The sequence below is a fragment of the Hyaena hyaena genome, unplaced genomic scaffold (assembly GCF_003009895.1).
Source record: "Hyaena hyaena isolate Hyena2069 unplaced genomic scaffold, ASM300989v1 scaffold_116, whole genome shotgun sequence".
In the NCBI taxonomy this organism is placed as follows: domain Eukaryota; kingdom Metazoa; phylum Chordata; class Mammalia; order Carnivora; family Hyaenidae; genus Hyaena; species Hyaena hyaena.
Genome location: NW_024080748.1, coordinates 390,785 through 410,461, shown reverse-complemented (window position 1 = coordinate 410,461; position 19,677 = coordinate 390,785). Strand labels below are relative to the sequence as shown.

The 19,677-nt window shown below is 36.1% G+C and overlaps 1 protein-coding gene across 2 annotated transcripts in view; it reads left to right on the top strand.

Annotated features, from left to right (window-relative positions):
* Positions 1-19,677, top strand: part of PIK3C2A (phosphatidylinositol-4-phosphate 3-kinase catalytic subunit type 2 alpha) — a 113,804-nt gene that overhangs the window by 8,880 nt on the left and 85,247 nt on the right. For both annotated transcript variants that reach the window (XM_039236733.1, XM_039236734.1), the window contains exon 2: positions 17,165-18,299. In XM_039236733.1, the coding sequence (XP_039092664.1) occupies positions 17,229-18,299 (1,071 nt within the window). In that variant the 5' untranslated portion in view covers positions 17,165-17,228. The remainder of the gene's footprint in view (positions 1-17,164; positions 18,300-19,677) is intronic.

The window sequence follows — 19,677 nt, the reverse complement described above, 5'->3', positions numbered from 1 at the left end:
TGTTTTTTTTTTTTTTTTTTTTTTAAACTTTTTATTTTTTTATTTTATTTATTTATTTTTATTTAATGCTTTTTATTTATTTCTAGGAGAGAGAGAGACAGCGTGAGCAGGGGAGGGTCAGAGAGAGAGGGAGTCACAGACTGAAACAGGCTCCAGGCTCTGAGCTGGCAGTCAGCAAAGAGCCCGACGCGGGGCTTGAACCCACGAACCGCGAGATCATGACCTGAGCGAAAGTCGGACGCTTAACCAACTAAGCCACCCGGGCGCCCCTGGTTATCCTGTTTTTAATTCTTTTGGGTGTATCTATCTAGGAGTGGAATTGCTGAGTCATATGGAATTTCTATGTTTAATTTACTGAGACAACACCAAAATATTTTCCAAAGTTGGCTGCACCATTTTACATTCGCATCAACAAAGGATGAGGGTTCCAATTTCTTCACATCCTTATCAACCCCACATGTTATTTTCCATTTAAATTTTAGCCATTCTAGTAGGTATGCAGTGGTATCTCATTATGGTTTTGATTTACATTTCTTTAATGAATAATGCTATTGAACATCTTTTCATGTGATAAGCTGCCTTTTTTAGTGGTATGAATATAGTGATGGTTGTTCCAATAATTGGACTTGTATAATACATATATGTATCATTAAATGCCTGTTATAAACCAGGCATTATGTGTATTATTTTATTTAACCCTGACAACACTGAGATATGATCTATTTTTTACAAATGAGAAAATTAAGACAAAGGGAGATTAACTAGTTTAAGATTACACAGTTAATAAGAGGCCTGATAATTAAGTCTTGCTACTACATTTTCTCCTCTTTATCACTATTGTATGAAACTACCAATTTAATGCAGTTGGTGTCATGTGAAGACAAGATTTTGTTAGCCGTAGTAATTATGGAGTTATGGGGGAAAATTCAAGAAATATTCATGTCATTTTTTTATCATGTCAGTTTTTCATTGTAATTCCGTTTGGGGGTTCTCAGTTATAACTCAGTTTTATGTTTTCCTATCTTAAGCTGTGTTGGAAATGGAGGCATATACCATAACATTTAGCACAAAAGCTTACTGTTATTTGTCCTGTTGGGATTGGGGTAGTGTCAGAGTATATTTAATGATTCATGTTAAATGAATGGACAGTAAAGTAGTCCAAAGTTCAGTAATTATCTTCACAAAGCAGTACTACTGTTGGGATTTTGAGTTAGATTGAAAACTGCTTTGTCAGTAAAATGTCTTTCAACAGGAAACTCTTGCTGTAACTGTATTCCCTCTTCCATGTCCCCCTCCCAATATATCTATATCTATATATGCACATATAGAAAGTTGTTCTTGATGAATGCCCTGTTGTGAATCTTTTATGTGTAGAATGTTGCTCCTAAGAGGTCAGGGTGGTATAATGACAGCTAGTGCTTGTTAGACTACAGTGTAGTGCTTTTTGTCAAAATGAGAGAATCAAACCCTTTATTAACTGCTTGTAGTACTTGGGCAAAGTGTAATTATAAAGTGTGGTATGGAGATTAAAGAGTGTGGGAGCTGGCTAGGCTCATCCATCTTTAAACTTGGGAAGCTCAGAAAGGTCTGTCTTTGTTTTCCCATGACTCCCCTCTTATGTCCAGGTTACTAGGCCAATTTCATCTTTTCTCTGACTATGTTATTAAAAAATAATATCCCTTCCCACCAATTAAATCATTCTCTGTCATGTTACCATGTTTTTCCCCCATTTCATTTACCATCTAAACTTAACATTTTTGTTTGCTTGTTTAAATGAAACCATTCTTAATATTTCCATTGTTGCCAGCTATGCAGTTCAACAAGAACTGTTGAACTAGTTCAAGTTCTTAATAGTTCTTTTCTGGATTGTTTTAATTACATATTAATTGGTCTCTTGGTTTTTCTTTTTGGTTTTCCCTCGGTCTTTTTTCAGCAAAGCAAATAGAAATCTTTGAACATTGTAAATCAACTCACATGAATGTCTCTTACACACCTTTGGCATTTTATCACACATAATAATTGAGTATACTAGTGGTTTTCCTCCTTGGAAGTATATTAAGTTTAATTATAGAAAGTTCATATTAATAGATGTAGATTTTAGGATTTTTTTGAGAGAATGTTTTTTGATTTTGCTAATTGAGGTTGATGATTTAGCTTATTTTTATCAAAAAATTTTTATCAAAAAAGATTTCAACCAAAAAAAAAAAAAAAAAGGAAAGATGAAAGTTTCACCAAGAATCACAGAGTAAAGGCGCCTGGGTGGCTTAGCCGGTTCAGCGACCAACTTCGGTTCAGGTTGTGATCTCATGGTTTCTAAGTTTGAGCCCCGTGTCGGGCTCTATGCTGACAGCTCAGAGCCTGGAGCCTGCTTCGGATTCTCTGTGTCTCTGTCTCTGTCTCTCTCCCCCTCCCTTCCTCTCTCTCTGTCTCTCTCTCTCTCAAAAATAAACATTAAAAAGAATTAAAAAAGAATCACAGTAAAATTAGGTTTAAAAAGAAAATTTGTGTCATACCCTAAATAAGAAATCTAGGTATATACTTAACATATGTAAATTTGGAGAAATGTTTTAAATTCTACAAGTCATTATAGAAATGTCCCTGGTTCCTTCAGGAATAGACTCTATATTTTAGATTTATTTGACTCTAACTCTATGAATATTAGTAGGAACTGAAGCCACTTCTTTCCAGGTAGTCGTTTAACCTACATTATTCTGTGATCCCATTAGGTTCATTCTCTAATATATATATTTTTTTGAGGTTTATTTATTTTAAGCCAGAGAAAGATTTCACTAGTGGAACTTGAGAAACACAGCAGATGAACATAGGGGAAGGGAAGGAAAAATAAGATAAAAATTGTGAGGGAGGCAAAACATAAGAGACTCATTTTTGAGGTAGGGAGGGGACACCTGGTTGGCTGAGTTGATTAAACATCTGACTTTGGCTCAGGTCATTATCTCATGGTTCATGAGTTTGAGCCCCACTTCTCTTTCTCGCTGCCCCTCGTGGGATTCTCTCTCTCTCTCTCTCTCTCTCTCTGCCCCTTGCTCACTTGTGCCCTCTCTTTCTCAAAACAAACAACAATAAAAAAGACTCTTACATACAGAGAACAAACTGAGGGTTGCTGGAGGGGAGGTGGGTGGGAGGTTGGTTAAATGGGTGATGGACATTAAAGAGGGCGCTTTTTGGGATGAGCACTGGGTGTCATATGTAAGTGATGAATCACTGGGTTCTACCTCTGAAGCCAAGACTATACTGCATATTAATTAACTTGAATTTAAATGAAAAAAAAAAGTTTATTTATTTTGAGAGTGTGTACAGGCCCCGGGGAGGAGGAGAGGGAGAGAGAGAATCCCAAGCAGGCTGTACACAGTCACTAATGAACTGTGAGATCATGATCTGAGACAAGATCAAGAGTCAGACGCTTAACCTACTGAGCCACCCAGGCACCTATCTGTCTAGTATATTTTTACACTGTTTGGGCTTCAATAAACTTCTTAGATTTGCTTGGTTGATGTCTTTCTTTACTTACAGAAAGTTCTTGGTCATTTTCTCTTCAATATTTCTTCTGTTTCATTCTCTTCTACCCTCTGTTGGGACTCCAAGTCCCATAAATGTTAGACCATTTGAAATTGTTCCACAGGCATGGTGTTTTACCTCTCTCCCCTTATTTTTTTCTCTTTTTGGATGTTTTCTATTGATTTGTCTTTAAGTTTACCCATCTTTTTTAATGCTGTTCAGTCCATCTAATTATAGTTCTTCATTTCTGACATATTTTTCTAGTATTTGATTCTTTTTGAATTTGTATCATCCTGTTGAAACTGCCCCCCCATGCATCTCCTTTGCTTTTTCTGCTAGATCATTTAGTGTTTGCATCCTAATTATTTTAATTTTTTTTAAAGTTTATTTTGAGAGAGAGAGAACAAGCTGGGAAGGGGCATAGAGAGAAGAGGGAGAGAGAATCCCAAGCAGGCTCTTCACTGTCAGCACAGAGCCCAATGTGAGGCTCAGACTCACAAACCATGAGATCATGACCTGAGCCAAGATCAAGAGTTGGGCATTTAACTGACTAAACCACCCAGGCGCCCCTCATCCTAATTATTGTAGTTCCTGTTTGATAATTCCAACATTTGGGCCATCTCTGTGTCTGCTTATTTTGACTGTTTCCCTGACAATGGATCACATTTTCTTCTTTGTCTCCTAATCTTTGATTATATATTAGACAACTTAAATGCCCCTTATTCTGTTCAGGCCACTAAATTGAGAAAGTCTAATTTATAATTAAGATGGATCTGTGCTTTATTGCAACTTTAATTTGATTCAGTTCACTATTGGGTTGAAGTACTTTGGGGGGAGCAGTGATGACTTTCTCTTTAGAAGGATTGATTCCAAAGATTTTTTTCAGCCTAGCTGCTAGCTTTTTAGGTTGTTAGGAAGTTTCTTTGTTCTCTACTTTGTTCTGGCTTTCAGTGTCTCAGGAGATCTCTCTGCCTTGCTGCCCTTACTCCAACCTCTCTGGAGGGCACCTGTCTTAACGTAAAGGCCTGGAATGCTTTGGAGGGCTTTTTCTCAGCTCTTCTGCCCCATCCCCAGCCATTGGTAGCAGAAAACTTGGTGTGCCTCAGGTGGATTTCTCCCTGTTCACGTGCCCAGCCCTGCTTTGGAGGGGGGCTGCCTTATACTTCAGGGAGGCACACATACTTCAAGGGAATCTCTTTTAGCTCTTCTGCCCTGTCCCCAGCTTTCAGTATGCTACCTATGCATTTAGTGAAGACCTGAGGGAAAGAGTTGATAGCTGGGTACAGACTTGTTCCATGCCTGGGACTCCTTGTAATTCTGAATTCAGAGCTTTAGACCATTCAGCCTTACCTCTGCCACGCCTCAGAATTCTAATCATGGTAGCCTACACATCGGTGTTGAAAGTGTTTGTCAAAAGTCTAATGTGTTTCTCAACCCTGTCTACTGTGCATTCTTCCTACTCTTCTGTACCAGGGACTCAAGTAGCAGTAGACTGGCCTCTTCTATGAGAGGTTTATTATTTTCTGGAATTTAATTCATTGGAATTTTTATGTATGTCTTCTGCCCTCTGATGTCTCTTAAAAGTTTTTGGTTTTTTTGTTTTTTGTTTTTTTAGCTTATTTACCTTGCTTTTCATTGTTGGAGTGAGACAGCCTCTTGTCATTTTATATCCTAAAAAGAGGAAAATCCCTTTGTTACATATTTATTACCTTTGTTTTAAAATAGTAAAGTGTACAAGTGATGAAATATTTAAAACTCTACCAAGTTTAGATAATAAAAATCTGCTTTCCACCACTGGCTCCCCCCAGTCCTCCATTTTTAGTTATTGACCTAGTTCCTTACCTTTATCACCTCTGTCTTCTAAGCTGTCAGCACAGAGCCTGATGCGGGGCTCAAACCCATGAACTGTGAGATCATGACCTGAGCTGAAGTTGGACGCTTAACTGACTGAGCCACCCAGGTGCTCCTGTCTCTTCCTTTTGAAGTCAGACCCTTAATCTGTGCTTCTGATTCATATTCAACTATACACACTAGCTTAGATATGGAGTATCTCCTGTCTTCTGTGCCTTTTACTCTTTGTCCCCTGAATTTTTGTCTTTAACCTACCATATGTTGAAGGCCTTAATCATTTTAAACAACCATTTCTGACACCACCTTCTGTTTCTCCTAGTTCCCTTTACTGTCAAAGAATTGAAAGATTAATATACCTTTGATACTTGTACGTCTTTACTTTTTCAGTTTTCCAACTTCTCTGAAGTATTCTCTTTGAAAAATTACTAATCGGGAGGGGGAAATGAGGAGTGACTGCTAATGGATAAAGGATTTCTTTGGGGGTGATGAAAATGTTCTGCAATTTGGTAGTGGTGATGGTTGCATAATTCTAATTATATAAAAATCGACTTATATGCTTTAAATGGGTGAGCTTTATAAGTTAATTTTCTCAATAAAACTATTAAAATAATCACAAACAAGCTTTTAGATTTAGTGTTTTTCTTTTCAGCCCTTATCTTGTGTCACCTCTCTGTGGAGTTTTTGATGTTACTGACCACATCTTAGGATACAGAATTCCTTTATTTCTCTGATAACTAGTCTTCACACCTGTTATTTTCCTCTGACCTTTTGTTTCCTGCTTAGGTATTAGAAGCCCTTGTGATTTCCTCCTTGTCCTTCTTTCTTTCACACTACACATTCTCTCAGGGCAATCTCTACTTTCATGACTTCAGATCTTCAGTTTTATATAGGTAATGCCTCAAGATTCATCTCCAGGGAAATTGTTCTGTTGAGCCCAAGGCCTGTATTTCTCATCGACAAGCAGGCATGAACTGTATTTTCCACAAGTACTTCAAAATAGTAATGTGTTTTGGTCTCACTAAAAAGGATCATATAGTTCTGAGGAACAGTTCTGAGAGTAACACATAGTTTTATTCTCTCAACGACAGAAATTAATGGTTTACAATTTGACACATGGAAGATGACTTCCAAATACTTTGAATGAAAATGAGTGCAACAAGAATGTATTACAAATCTGGTATCTCTTAGGTTCAAATACTCATTTGGAGTAGGATATTTGTATGTGCTTTTAAGTATCTTACAGAGTACCAAAGTCACTCTACAATGAAGAACTGCTTCCTAATCTGGTCTATATTAGATTGGATTTCATTTACTTGTTTAAAAAACATTTGAATGAAAGCTTGCTTGTTCTAGGATTGTTCTGGGTGCTCGGAGTATAGGAGTGAGCCTAAGAGGTAAATCCCAGCTTCATGAAATGTATAGTCTGGAGGGGAAAGGTAGACCATGAAATACACAAGTAAATCTGTAGTACATTGGATGGTACTTAAATGCTATGGAGAAAGTAAAGTGCATAGGCAATGGAGTTAGAAAGTTGCAGTTTTCACTACATTAACAGGGAGGACTTTACTCAAACGTCACCTTCTTAATGAAGACTTGAAAGTGAGAGGTGTGCCATTCACCTCTCCAGGAAGAGCAGTCCAGAGGAAACCCAAGAGCAAAGACTCTGCGTAAAATGTATTTGAGGAACAACAAAGAGGCCACTTGGACAGTCACAGACAAGAGGGTTATAGGGGAAAAGTAATAGGGGACCAGATATTAGAGTGCCTGGTGGACTGTTGTAAAGATTTCACCAGTTTTCTGAGTGAGATAGGAGTTGTTGAAAGTTCTCAGTGGAGAGGTAAGATGATCTAAGTTTTTTAGTTTTTCTCTGGCTGCTGTGTTGAGAGTAGTCTGAAGGTGAAGGGTGGAAGGGTGGCAGAAACAGACTGGGGAGCTATTTCAGTAAACCATAGCATTTTATGCACGTATCCATAACTATCTGATAGTTACCACCAAGCATTGCTGCCTTCCTGACAAGCTCTAATTGAATTAGAATTTTCTAATTCAGTTCAAATAAATAAATTCGCTGGATATTTATATAAATATAAATAAATTCACTCAATAGTGAGTGTGCAGTTATCTCTTGCTGATAGGAATATCTTTATTTTTAAATGCAATGAATTTTTTTTTACATATGTTATGTATGATTCCATTAAGTGATTCACAGATGGTGAAAATTTGAGAAACCATAATTTGTTTTTTCTTTTGCTGTCTTACCCTTTTCTCATATCCTTTAATGAGTAAGGGCAGTGTCCTTAATTTAGCCTATAGATTAGAAAATGAAAAGTATTGTTCTTAATTGTATTTTTTATGACATTACTAAAAAATTGAGCTTTTGTGTTCATACAGTTTGCCACATGTGAGTTTGAAAAAAACCCCACATGCTATTGCAGTTGATTTTCACGTACTATGTATAATAGATATGAAAATATTTAAAATATTTAAATTTAAAACACATGGGGAGCAGATTCTTTTTTATTGTGAAGTAACCCACAGAAAAGTGCATAAAGCATTATATGGTTATTTAACAGATAATTGTAAAATGAACACTTGTGTAACTAGTCAGTAGGTTATGAACTAGAACACTGCTTATGTTCCAGAAGTCCCCAGTGTACTTACCTGTAGTCATCCCTTCATCTATGAGTACCACTCTCCTAACTTTTGAGGATCTTTTCCTTTTCTTCTCAGTTTTACCATTATGTAAGCATTCTTAAACAATATAGTTTCTCATGTTTTTGAATTTTATATAAATGGAATCATTGTATATATTTTTGCTTCTCTCTTTGCTTATCATGTTTCTAAGTTTTATTCATTTTTTCTTATAGCTCTAGTTTTTTCATTAGCATTAGTGTATAGAATTCCATTAAATGAACTGTGATGTAACAAAAAGTATTTCTTCGTCTTTGTGCCTGGTTCCTATCATGTAACTCCTAAAGGCCTTGGAATCTTCTGAGTTTCTTTTGTATGCCAATGAGGTAAATAGTGTCTGGGATCCCTAGTTTCAGGATGGGGCTGGTCACCAGAAAGGCTGAGGCATATTTAGAGGACTTGAACTTTCAGCTTTACCCCTTGACCTCTGGCGATGAGAGAGGAACTGAAGATTGAGCTAATTACCACTTTCAGGCCTATTTGGGACTATTATAGGCAATGTTATTTGAAGGCTCTTACGATTATCTTTCTTTTTAATTTGTAGAAGTTACTTATCTAGGATTTGAGTCCTTTGGTTATATGTTAAAAATATCTCCTTTTTTGTGGCTTGTTTTTATCATTCTCTTTGGTGTCTTTTGATAAATAAAAGTTCTGGATTTTACTGTAGCCAAATTATTTTTCTCTTACGGTTAGTGCTTTCTGTCTTGTTAAAGAAAGACAGAATCCCTTCTCTGATTCTAAAGATTTATAGTTCTTCCTTTCACAGATGTTTGGTTTGTCTTGAGTTGATTTTTGCTTAAGGAGTGAAGTAGGAGTCTACTTCCCCTCCATTTGTCCTGGCTTCATTTAAGACAGTTCTTTCCCTGTGCTCTGATATGCTACTTGGCTACTTGTCTTAAATCTGGTGTTTTTGTAATTGTTTTTCTGTTTTTGACGTCTTAGCCTGTTTTTTATTAGATTTATCTCTTCCTGCATAAATACCATACTATCTTAAATAAAATTAGCTTTATAATAAGTCTTTATTGAGTAGAGCAAATCCTTGTTCTTTTTCGAGAGGTTTTTGGCTATTTTGGCCCTTTAGGTTACTGAATAAATTTTAGAATCATCTTGTCAAAAAAAAATTTTTTTTGAGTGCAAGCAGGGGAGAGGGACAGAGGGACAGAGAGGGAGAGGGAGGGAGGGAGGGAAGAAGAGAGAATCCCAAGCAGGCTCTGTGCTGACAGTGTAGATGTGGGGCCAGTCTCCTTTCATGACCCGAGCTGATCTCAAGAGTTGGACGCTTAACCGACTGAGCCATCCAGGCCCCCTTATTTTTTTTAACATGTTTGTTTATTTATTTATTTTGACATGGTGTGGGGGGGAGAGTGTGTACACGCACACACTTGTATGTGAGAGAGGAGAGAGTATCCCAAGCAGATTGTGGACATCAGTGTAGAGCCGACTGCAGGTCTTGATCTCATGAACTGTGAGGTCATGAACTCAGCCAAAATCAAGAGCCAGAAGCTTAACCTACTGAACCACCCAGGTGCCCCAAGAAGTTTTTTTGGGGTTTTTTTTTTTTTTAAGTGAATATGTATTTAAATATTCTTATGACTTCAAATCCTATGAAGCTAGCCTTCTTTTTGCTGAGGTTAACTAGGATTTCCATGGGTTATTTTGGTTTTCTTTCTTTTTTTTTTTTTAACAGTTAAATAGCTAATCTTTTTGTAATTTTGTAATCCTATTTGGTTGAGTGTAAACACATTTATCTATGAAATGTTAACAGTTGCTAATTGCAGAACAATTAGAAATTGTATACTTTAAAAATATAAAATTTATCAAGAATGATAAGATAGACTTTAATGAAAAGGCTATATGTTATCTGTGGGACTTAAAATTTTTCTTTCCCTGAAAATTAAGTAATAAGCATTAGAGGTATTTTATTGACTTGAGGGAAGGGATGACTTTTGAGAAGTTAAATATTTTCTTATCCAGAAATTAATTATGCTTGTTCACCTTTTTGTTCCTTTCCTTACAGATTCTATCCCTTAAGTTGTCCAGTAGCCACCTTTGGCTTTTGAGCACTTGAAATATGGCTAGTCTAAGTTGAAATGTGTAAGTGTAAAATAAAATATATACCACATTTTGAAGACTTAGTATGAAAAAGAATGTAAAATGTCCCATTCATATTTTTATATTGGTTACTTATTGAAATGACAGTATTTTGGATAATTGGATTAAATATATTATTAACATATTATTAATAATTTCATCTGTTTCTTTTCATTAATGCAACTAAAAAATTTTAAATTCGGTATGTGGCTTGCATTCCATTCCTATGGAATAGTGCTGCTCTACCCTAATCTCACCCAACACCTGGACATTCGTCCATTTTCTTTTTGCAAAGTTGTATAGTGCCTGATACCAAAGTGCTTGGTTACTTTTGTCAGATTAATTTTTTCCCTCATGAATCACAGGCATAGGAGAATGTTATCTTGTCTACTGGAGTTTTTCCTTTTAGAACAGATGAAGCTCCTCTCATTTTTATTTTTTTAAGATTATTACTGTAAGTAATCTCTATACCCAATGTGGGGCTTGAACTAACAACCCTGAGATCAAGAGATAGTTGCACGCTCCACCGACTGAGCCAGCCAAGCACCCCTCCTCTCCTATTTTTAGTTTTCTGTTGCCATCTCTTACTCTTAGTTTCCAAGATAATTTTTTCTGCCACTGCGTGTTTATTCTGAAGTCAAACACATGATTTTTCAGTTCTAGTTGAATTATTAATAAACCTTTTTAGGGGCACCTTGGTGATTCAGTCAGTTAAGCGTCCAGCTTCCACTTAGGTCATGGTTTTATGGTTCACAAGTTCAGGCACTGTGTCAGGCTCTGTGCTGATGGCTCAGAGCCTGCTTCTGATTCTTGTCTCTGTCTCTGCCCCTCCCCCCGCTCTCGCCTGTGCTTGCACGCGTATATTCTCTCTCTCTCTCTCTCTCTCTCTCAAAAATAAACATAAAAAAATCCCTTTTAGTCTGGTTTTTTGTTTGTTGCAGAATTTGAGCTTCACTTTGATAAAGAGAATGGTGTCTTACATTTCCCAGTCTTTGAGGCATTCATTCTACAACTAGAGTAGAAGTCTGAGAGTATAAGACAAATACGAATTCATGCCCTCAATGAAATAAGTTTGTTAGTCATGTGACAATAAATTAATAAATTGGCACATGTTATTAAATAGCAGTATTAATCGCTTCATGATAGAATTAAAACAGTAAAATCTATAAATTAATGCAGAGAGAAATAACGATAGCCTTGAGGAAGAAGTTGGCATTTATAATGGATAAGGCGTGTTTAGGCACTTCAGATAACTATTAAAGTAAAAATATATTGTAGTGAATTAACAATGCCTAGATTTGAGTCCTGATCTCATCACTTGCCAGCTACTCTGAACTTGGGCAGATTATTATAATTTTTATGAAATTTTTTCATTTGTATACTAGGGATAATAGCTGCTTAATATAATTTGGGAGGATTAAATTAGGTAATACATTTTGGCAGCAAGTATCTACAAGTTGCTACAATTTTAACAAATATTTTCCATGGTTACTGCAGTGTTAATAATTTTATTTTTAATGGTAGCACAGTATTCAGTTCCATGGAGATACCATAATTTATTATTCTTTGAGATTCATTTTCATTTTAGTGGAGAAATATTTGCATGGTTAAACTGAAATCACTGTTTCTCTATTATGTGTCTTGAATTTTAAGATCAGAAAGCATTTAGATGGATAACAGGACTGGTTTTATTTTTTTTCTGAGATTTAAATTTAAATTGTAAATGAATGTCTACCACAGAAGAAGCCAAGAGCTTTTAAATAAATTCTTTTGGGTCTGCAAATGGTATCCCAAAGTTTAACTGAATAGTTTAATTGCCCTCTTTTGAAGAATTTAAAATAGCTACAGCCTTGTGAGCATCATTGGGTTACTTTATGTTGGGAAATTTTTGGCAAATGGTATACAGTCATCATTCAAAAACTAGTTATATTGTCTTTTCCAGCTTGAATTAGGAGAACGTTAGCATTAAAGTTTGCATTTTGAATTAGCATGTGCAAAAATTGTTTCCTGATAAATGTCATCAAATGAAATTTTATTTTAAAAAATTAATGGAGCATGTCATTGCAGCAGGCTCAGAAAAATAGCTGAAGCACTGGGTTACTTTTGGACAGTCTTTCAAGTCCTTTATTACCACTTGAGTATACATGCATGATAATTTTTTGGAAAGCTAAAATATGGTGATTCATCTGGTAACAGTTCACCCTTAAGTGCTTAGAGTCGAATTTAGTTTAGCCTGTGCTGCTGTGGGTTAATACTAGGGATAGAGCAAGCAAATGAATTGATAAGAAAAATACCACGTTTACTGTTATTTTTCAAACTATTTATTTTACAACTTTGTTAGTAAATAAGAAGTAACATTAATTTGAAATATTTGGAGTGTGTTCTCTGTTGAATAAACTATCTCAAACTCACTTAAAATAATCCAGATTTCCTCTTGCAGAACAATGTCCTATCATTACCAAATATAGTAGCCAGGAAAATAAATAGGCATTATGCTTGTGGAAAATGAATTGCAAGTCAAAATGTTTTTCTCTTTGCAAAATGCTCTCATCTGTTTGATTCTCTGAAAATGGACTGTGTTGTATTCAATAACAGGCAATTAAACTTGATTAATTTCTCCCACCATATATCCAGTCACGTGCCATCTGAAGTCTCTTCTCAAAACTGATCGCTCTTCATTCTTTAAAACACGTGGCCATTAAATTAAGCTTTTAAATGTTTTTATTAAGCAGGGTGCTTTTAAATGTTGTGGGGCAGAGGAAAAAAAAAAGTAGGTCTCTCACTTAAGCTTATTCTACTCTGTTGGGTAGACATACAAATTATAGATTCTATGTTAAGAAATTTTTGTTGTTATGGAGGAAGTTAATGTTAAGCCAGCTTAAGCAGAGGAATTTAGTGGCTTACATAAATGAAAAGACTGGCCTTGGACAAGGATTGGATCCGGACACTTAATATAATATTCAGAATCTGTTTCATTTTATTTATCTTACATAGCTCTGCTCTCTTCTGGCTTGGATCCATTCTCAGGGAGCATCTCCTTCAGTGGTGGCGAAGATGGCCACAGCAGTGCCAGGCTTACATCCCATCAGTTCAGCAACTTCAGTGATAGGCTTCCTTTCTAAATAGTTTCAGAAGTCATGGGATTAAATGTAATTTGCTAGACTTGGATCATTTCTTGTGGTTAGGGGTGGGAGAGTGGGGAGTAAGGATGTTCCAGCCCTATTTGAACTAGATGGAACAAAAGGAAAATGACCAAGTTCTAAAAAAGAAAATATAGATTCTACCTACCAGAAGAAAGGGTACTAAGGAGGCAAAACCAGCATAAAGTCTATAAAAATGAAGATAAAAACTTCATTTGAGCTAAAAAGATAGTTTTTTAAAAAAAATGTTTAGTTTTGAGAGAGTGCAAGCAAGGGAGGGGCAGAAAGAGGGGAAGGAGGATCCAAAGCGGGCTCTCCACTGACAGGCTAAGTGACAGTACTAAGCCCGAAGTGGGTAAACTTATAAACCACAAGATCTTGACCTGAGCCTAAGTTGGAAGCTCAACTGACTGAGCCATCCAGGCTCCCCTAAAAAGATGGTTTCTAATAGGAGTTACTTAAGAAAAGCTTCAGACAGGTGGCTGTATTTGAATTGGGCCCTAAAGGACAAGTATAATTTTTCCAAGGCAGAATGAGTATAAGAAAGGACTTTCTAGGTCACTCATCTGATAAGTTTGTCAGTGAAAGGAGAAAATTAAAATTGAAGCTATTGAAGTCTAAAGAGGAATGTTAAGACTTTTTTTCTACCTTAGTATGGAGAAAACTTAAGCATTTTTATGGCAAAGGAGCAGAAGCAAATTAAGAATGCAAAGAAGGCAATCACTGATGAATAGGAGAATTCAGTGAGAATAAGTATATAAGTGGAAGGCAGCAGATTTAGGTAGGAAAAGGGAACTTGTTCATTCTCTGAGAACATGTGAAATAAGGTGGTAGTGGTGGCTCTGGAAGTTAAAACAAATTTGTGGTTAAATTGGTAAGTGCCTACAGTCTTGCTTTCTCAAAGTAAGGAGAAAAGGTTGATGAGTTATGTATTGCTATGTAACCATTCCAAAATGATTTTGTGGGTTAGCAGTTTAGCTTGAACTCAGGCTGGGTGGTTTCTTCTGCTAGTCTTGCCTTCAGTCACTATTGTAGCTGTGGTCATTTGGACTGTGGATGGATGGTCTAAGGTGGTGGCTTTACTCCTGTTGGTGGTTGGTGATGACTGTCGGCTGGGCCTTTTTCTCCTTGTGCTCTCTCATCCTCTGTGAGCATTCACAGTTCACATTCAGGCTTCTATGAACTTAGAACTCCAACAGTGTCACTTTCACATTGTATTGGTCAAAAGCAAGTCACAGATCCAGCTCAGATCAAGTGGAGAAATAGGCCCCACTTCTTTATTGGAGGAGAAGCAAAATAATTTTATGAAGAGTATATACTGGAATCGGAGGAATTTGTACCTCTTCCTCTTCATCCAACATTTTTGAAAAATTTTCAGTCTTGCAGCCAAGTTGAAAGGATTTCATAGTGAATACCCATATGCCTACCAACTAGATTGTACTATTAATATTTTCCTGTACTTTATCACATCTATCAGATATTCAATTTATATTATTTTTGTTCGTATTTCAGAGTAAATTGTAAATATCAGTATTTTCCTTTAAGTACTTTGTGTGTATTTAGTAAAAGTCAGTATTTGTTTACAGTTTTTTCTTAACTTGAAATGTTTTCAGACAATGAGGTATACAAATTTTAAGTGTACATTGTGCCTACTTTTGCATTCTACCACAGAAGGGAAAAACTTGGACAATGCTTCAGGAGTTCAATTATGGTTGTATAGAAGAATTGCAAATAATGACTTGCTTGAATATCTTTATGTCCTCATCACTAATAATTTCTCATTTAGTATTACCTCAACACTTAGGATTTTCATTTGTGTTACATTAAAAAAATTTTTTTAATGCTTGTTTATCTTTGAGAGAGAGAGGGACAGAGTACGAGTGGAGGAGGGGCAGAAAGTGAGGGAGACACAGAATCTGAAGCAGGCAGAGGACTCAAACCCACGAACCGCAAGATCGTGACCTGAGTCGAAGTCAGACTCTTAACCCACTGAGCCATCCAGGTGCCCCTCATTTGTGTTACATTAATTTGAATTCACTTGGGATGTTACCCTACCTCTGTCCTTAGACTTTTATTTCACATATACTAAGGACAAGCACTGTGCTAGAAAAAGGATGTAAGTAGGAGCTCTCTTCAATTCTAGGTATTCAAACTAGACAAATCTCAAATCAGATTAGACTAATAATAGATATTATTATGTTCGGCCAATGGTAAGCACTTTTTGTTGCATTCCTTCATTTAATCCTTGTAATTTAAGAGATAGATACTTTTTCATTTTAAAAGTTAGGAAACTAAGGCATGTGGAAAAGTTTTCACTTGCCCAAGCACTTAACAACTTCTAAATCAAGCTGATGTGGCTCTCGAACCCAGAATTAACTTCTGAATCACAATGATTAGAAGAAAGAAATGTGCCTTATTTTACACAGTAGCTAACTAACCGTTTAATTGGTCATCTTGCTTAATAGGGTAATTTTGATCTTAATTGTGTTTATCTTATGTAGAAGAGTATAAATTTTAATAAGCTGATCAGTGAGAAAGTTTAATAAAGTATTTCTTCTAGTTTATGAATAAATATTGTAGCAATTTGAAAAGGAGAAATTTTAGTGTTATAACTATTTTTTAAATTAAACTCTGTCTATGCCCAGTGTAGGGCTTGAACTCACAAAACCAAGATCAAGAGTCACATCCTCTACCAACTGAGCCAGCCAGGCACTCTAGTATTATAACTAATGATTTAACTGCAGATAATCAGATAGATGTGTGGTCAAAACTATGTGACAAATTCAGCTCTAAATTTAACCTTTGAGTGGAGTATTGCAGCTTCTTAGAGTTTTAACGCTTTCATTATTCTAATCTGTTATACGTCAGTTGTTCTAGATTATAAATCCTTACTCAGTTTTTCATATGATGCTTTTTAAAAAATGTTTATTTTGAGAGGGTGAGAGTGTGAGCAAGGTCAGGGCAGAAAGAGGGAGAGAGAATCCCAAGCAGGCCCCATGCTGTTAACGTGTAGCCTGATGCGGGGATTGATCTCACTAAGCATGAGATCATGACCTGAACCAAAATCAAGAGTTGGTTCCTTAACCAACTAAGCTACCAAGGTGCCCTTCATATGAGGTTTTGTTAGTAGTTCCTTGATTTTATTGACTAGGTATTGATTACTTGTATTGCTAATTGACTTATGAGCAATTTAACAAATAGCCAAAGAATGAAACCATTTTGACTTGATATTTGCATAACAGTAAACCATCTTCTAACTCATGAAAGTATGTGACTAGCAAGACATCTTGTGCCAAGAATCCTGCCAAAAGTGCCATTAGTTAACAGCAGCTATTGTAACATCTGAAGTGGAAGGTTCTTGAGTTCATTCACCGTGCTAGCTTTCCTGTTAGGTCAGGGAATGAGGTAAAGTCATGTATGTCTAAGCATACCCATTACTTCAGCAGTGTATAAGATATTTTATTTATTTTTTAAAGAGTAAAGAACATCCTTTTTTAAAAAAAATTTATTTATTTTGAGAGAGAGCAGGTGTGAGTGTGGGAGGGGCAGAGAGAGAGAGGGAGACCAAGAATCCCAAGCAGGTTCCACACTCCCAGCACAGAGCGTGATGTGAGGCTCTACCTCACAACTGTGAGATCATAACCTGAGCTGAAATCAAGAGTCGAATGCTTAACTGATTGAGCCACCTAGACACCCCTGAGATATTTTAAAAATGTTCCTTCGCCCACATTTCCCACAACTGTTCATTTTATTTTTATTTTATTTTGTAGTTTATTTGTAAGTGGCTTTAAATCCTAAGTCATATGAGGTAGGTTATAAACAAAATAAATTTGTGTTTAAAAAGTCTAATTGAGTGTTATGTTTATTTTTGTGTATAGGTCTTACTATTTTGGAAGCTACAAGAAAAAATAGATTAGGGGAGGTTTGGTCTTTTAAGTGGACATGGCTCAGATATCCAACAATAATGGATTTAAGCAATGTTCATCACATCTGGAACCAACAAGAACAAAAGAAGTGAACAAAGAAGAAGCATTACAGATGGAAGCAGAGGCTTTGGCAAAACTGCAAAAGGATAGACAAGTGACTGACAATCAGAGAGCCTTTGAGTTGTCAAGCAACACCAGACAAAAAGCACAAGTTTATAACAAACAGGATTATGATCTCATGGTGTTTCCTGAATCTGATACCCAAAAAAGAGCATTAGATATTGATGTAGAAAAGCTCACGCAAGCTGAACTTGAGAAACTATTGCTTGATGACAGTTTCGAGACTAGGAAAACACCGGTCTTGCCAGTTACTCCTGTTCTGAGCCCTTCGTTTTCAGCACAGGTCTATCTTAGACCTACTATTCAGAGAGGACAGTGGCCACCTAGGTTATCTGGGCCTTCCACTTATACTTTACCTTCTATTTATCAGTCAGCTTACAGCAGTAAACAGACTGTGTTCCAAAATGGCTTTAATCCAAGAATGCCTACTTTTCCGTCCACAGAACCTATATATTTAAGTTTTCCAGGACAGTCTCCATATTTCTCATATCCTTTCACACCTGCCACACCCTTTCATCCACAAGGAAGCTTACCTATCTATCGTCCAGTAGTCAGTCCTGACATGGCAAAGCTGTTTGACAAAATAGCTAGTACATCAGAATTTTTAAAAAATGGAAAAGCGAGGACTGATTTGGAGATCACACATTCAAAACCTACAGTCAACAATCTACAGGTATCTCCAAAGTCTGAAGATATAAGTAAATTCGACTGGTTAGACTTGGATCCTCTAAGTAAGCCTAAGGTGGACAATGTGGAGGTGATAGACCACGAGGAGGAGAAAAAAATTCCCAGTTTACTAGCAGAGGATCCTTGGGATGCTGTTCTTCTTGAAGAGAGATCACCAGCAAGTTGTCACCTTGAAAGAAAGGTGAATGGAAAACCTCTTTCTGGGGCAACGGTAACAAGAAGCCAGTCTTTAAATATTCGAACAACTCAGTTTACAAAAGTCCAGGGCCAAATATCTCAGGTATAGTCTTTTCTTACTACCTTTTCAAATTCGGTAATATAACACAGAATTCATGTTTGTGTACATAATTTGTTAGGTAAAAGATATCTTTTTCATTTTGAATTTTTCTTTATTCCTAAATGTGCTGTGGAATTTTAGATTGTGTGGTAAAGGATCAAATATGTTTAGGTCAGTTGAACTTGCTATTAATACATTTTTTTCTAGGATTATAAATTTAAAAAACCTCTAATCAAGGATCTGGCTGTCGCTGATAGGCATTTAAGATAATTTTTATGTCTTCATGCCTTCTCATTATATATGGTCCTACTTCCTCTTCATTATCTTTTATTTTTCATGGTAAACAAGTAATTTTGGTTTTTTAACCCCATTATGGAAAATTTTCCATATATTTTGTTTTTAACCATGAATGAATGGAAGGAAGGGAAGGAAATCCCATGAAAGTCATTAAAGGACTCTCTCTAAACAACTATATTGATAAAAGTCCAGAATGTGGTATACTTGCTGAGTTCATATTGTCTTACTATCTCTAAAACTTAGTTAAGGGTAGCTGGGACAGGATGTCTTCCCTCAGAAGAGCACCAGCAGGATTTAGATTTCTCCTTTCCAAATACAGTATATCATTGCAGGTTTCTATTTTTCCCTTATAATATCTGTGGGTCTTGGGAATGTTTAAGTCTCATTCTCCCCTTAATGTGAATTACATCATTCAGTTAATTAGATAAGCACTTAGCTACTCTTTGAGCACTTCCCAGTGCTCAACTAGCCTTTAGGGGAAGCAAATTTTGGATGATTTTGAATGGGTATATGTTGAATTGTGACTTAAAAAGCCATTTTGGAGAAGGAACCGGGTAATAAGAAGGCTTGGAAACAGATTTTTTTTTGTTGGCACTATCAAAACAGAGAAAAACTTAATGCAATGTTTTATAAGTGGATTTTGACTATAGTTCACTAAGGATAGGTTAAGTTCTTTTAAGCTTTTCAGTATTTACAAATTTAGTCACATACTTTCAGTTAAAAAATCACAAGTTAATTATACATTTTAAATTGGAATCCTAAATATAATGTCAAAGTATTTTTTCTTAATATCTCTGTCATACTTTTGTGGGGGTTTTTTGTTTTTACAAAATAACAATCATCAGGCACCTGGATGGCTCAGTTGATTGAGTGCCCAACATTAACTCACATCATCATCTCCTGGTTCATGAGTTCGAGCCTCACATTGGGCTCTCTGTGGTCAGAGCAGAGTCTCCTTGGGATCCTTTGTCCCCCTTTCTCTGTCCATCCCCTGCTTGTGCTCTCTGAAAAATAAACATTAAAAAAACTAATCATTTCCTAAAGTATTTTAAAACTTTTTTTTTTTTTTTTTTTTTTTTTTAAT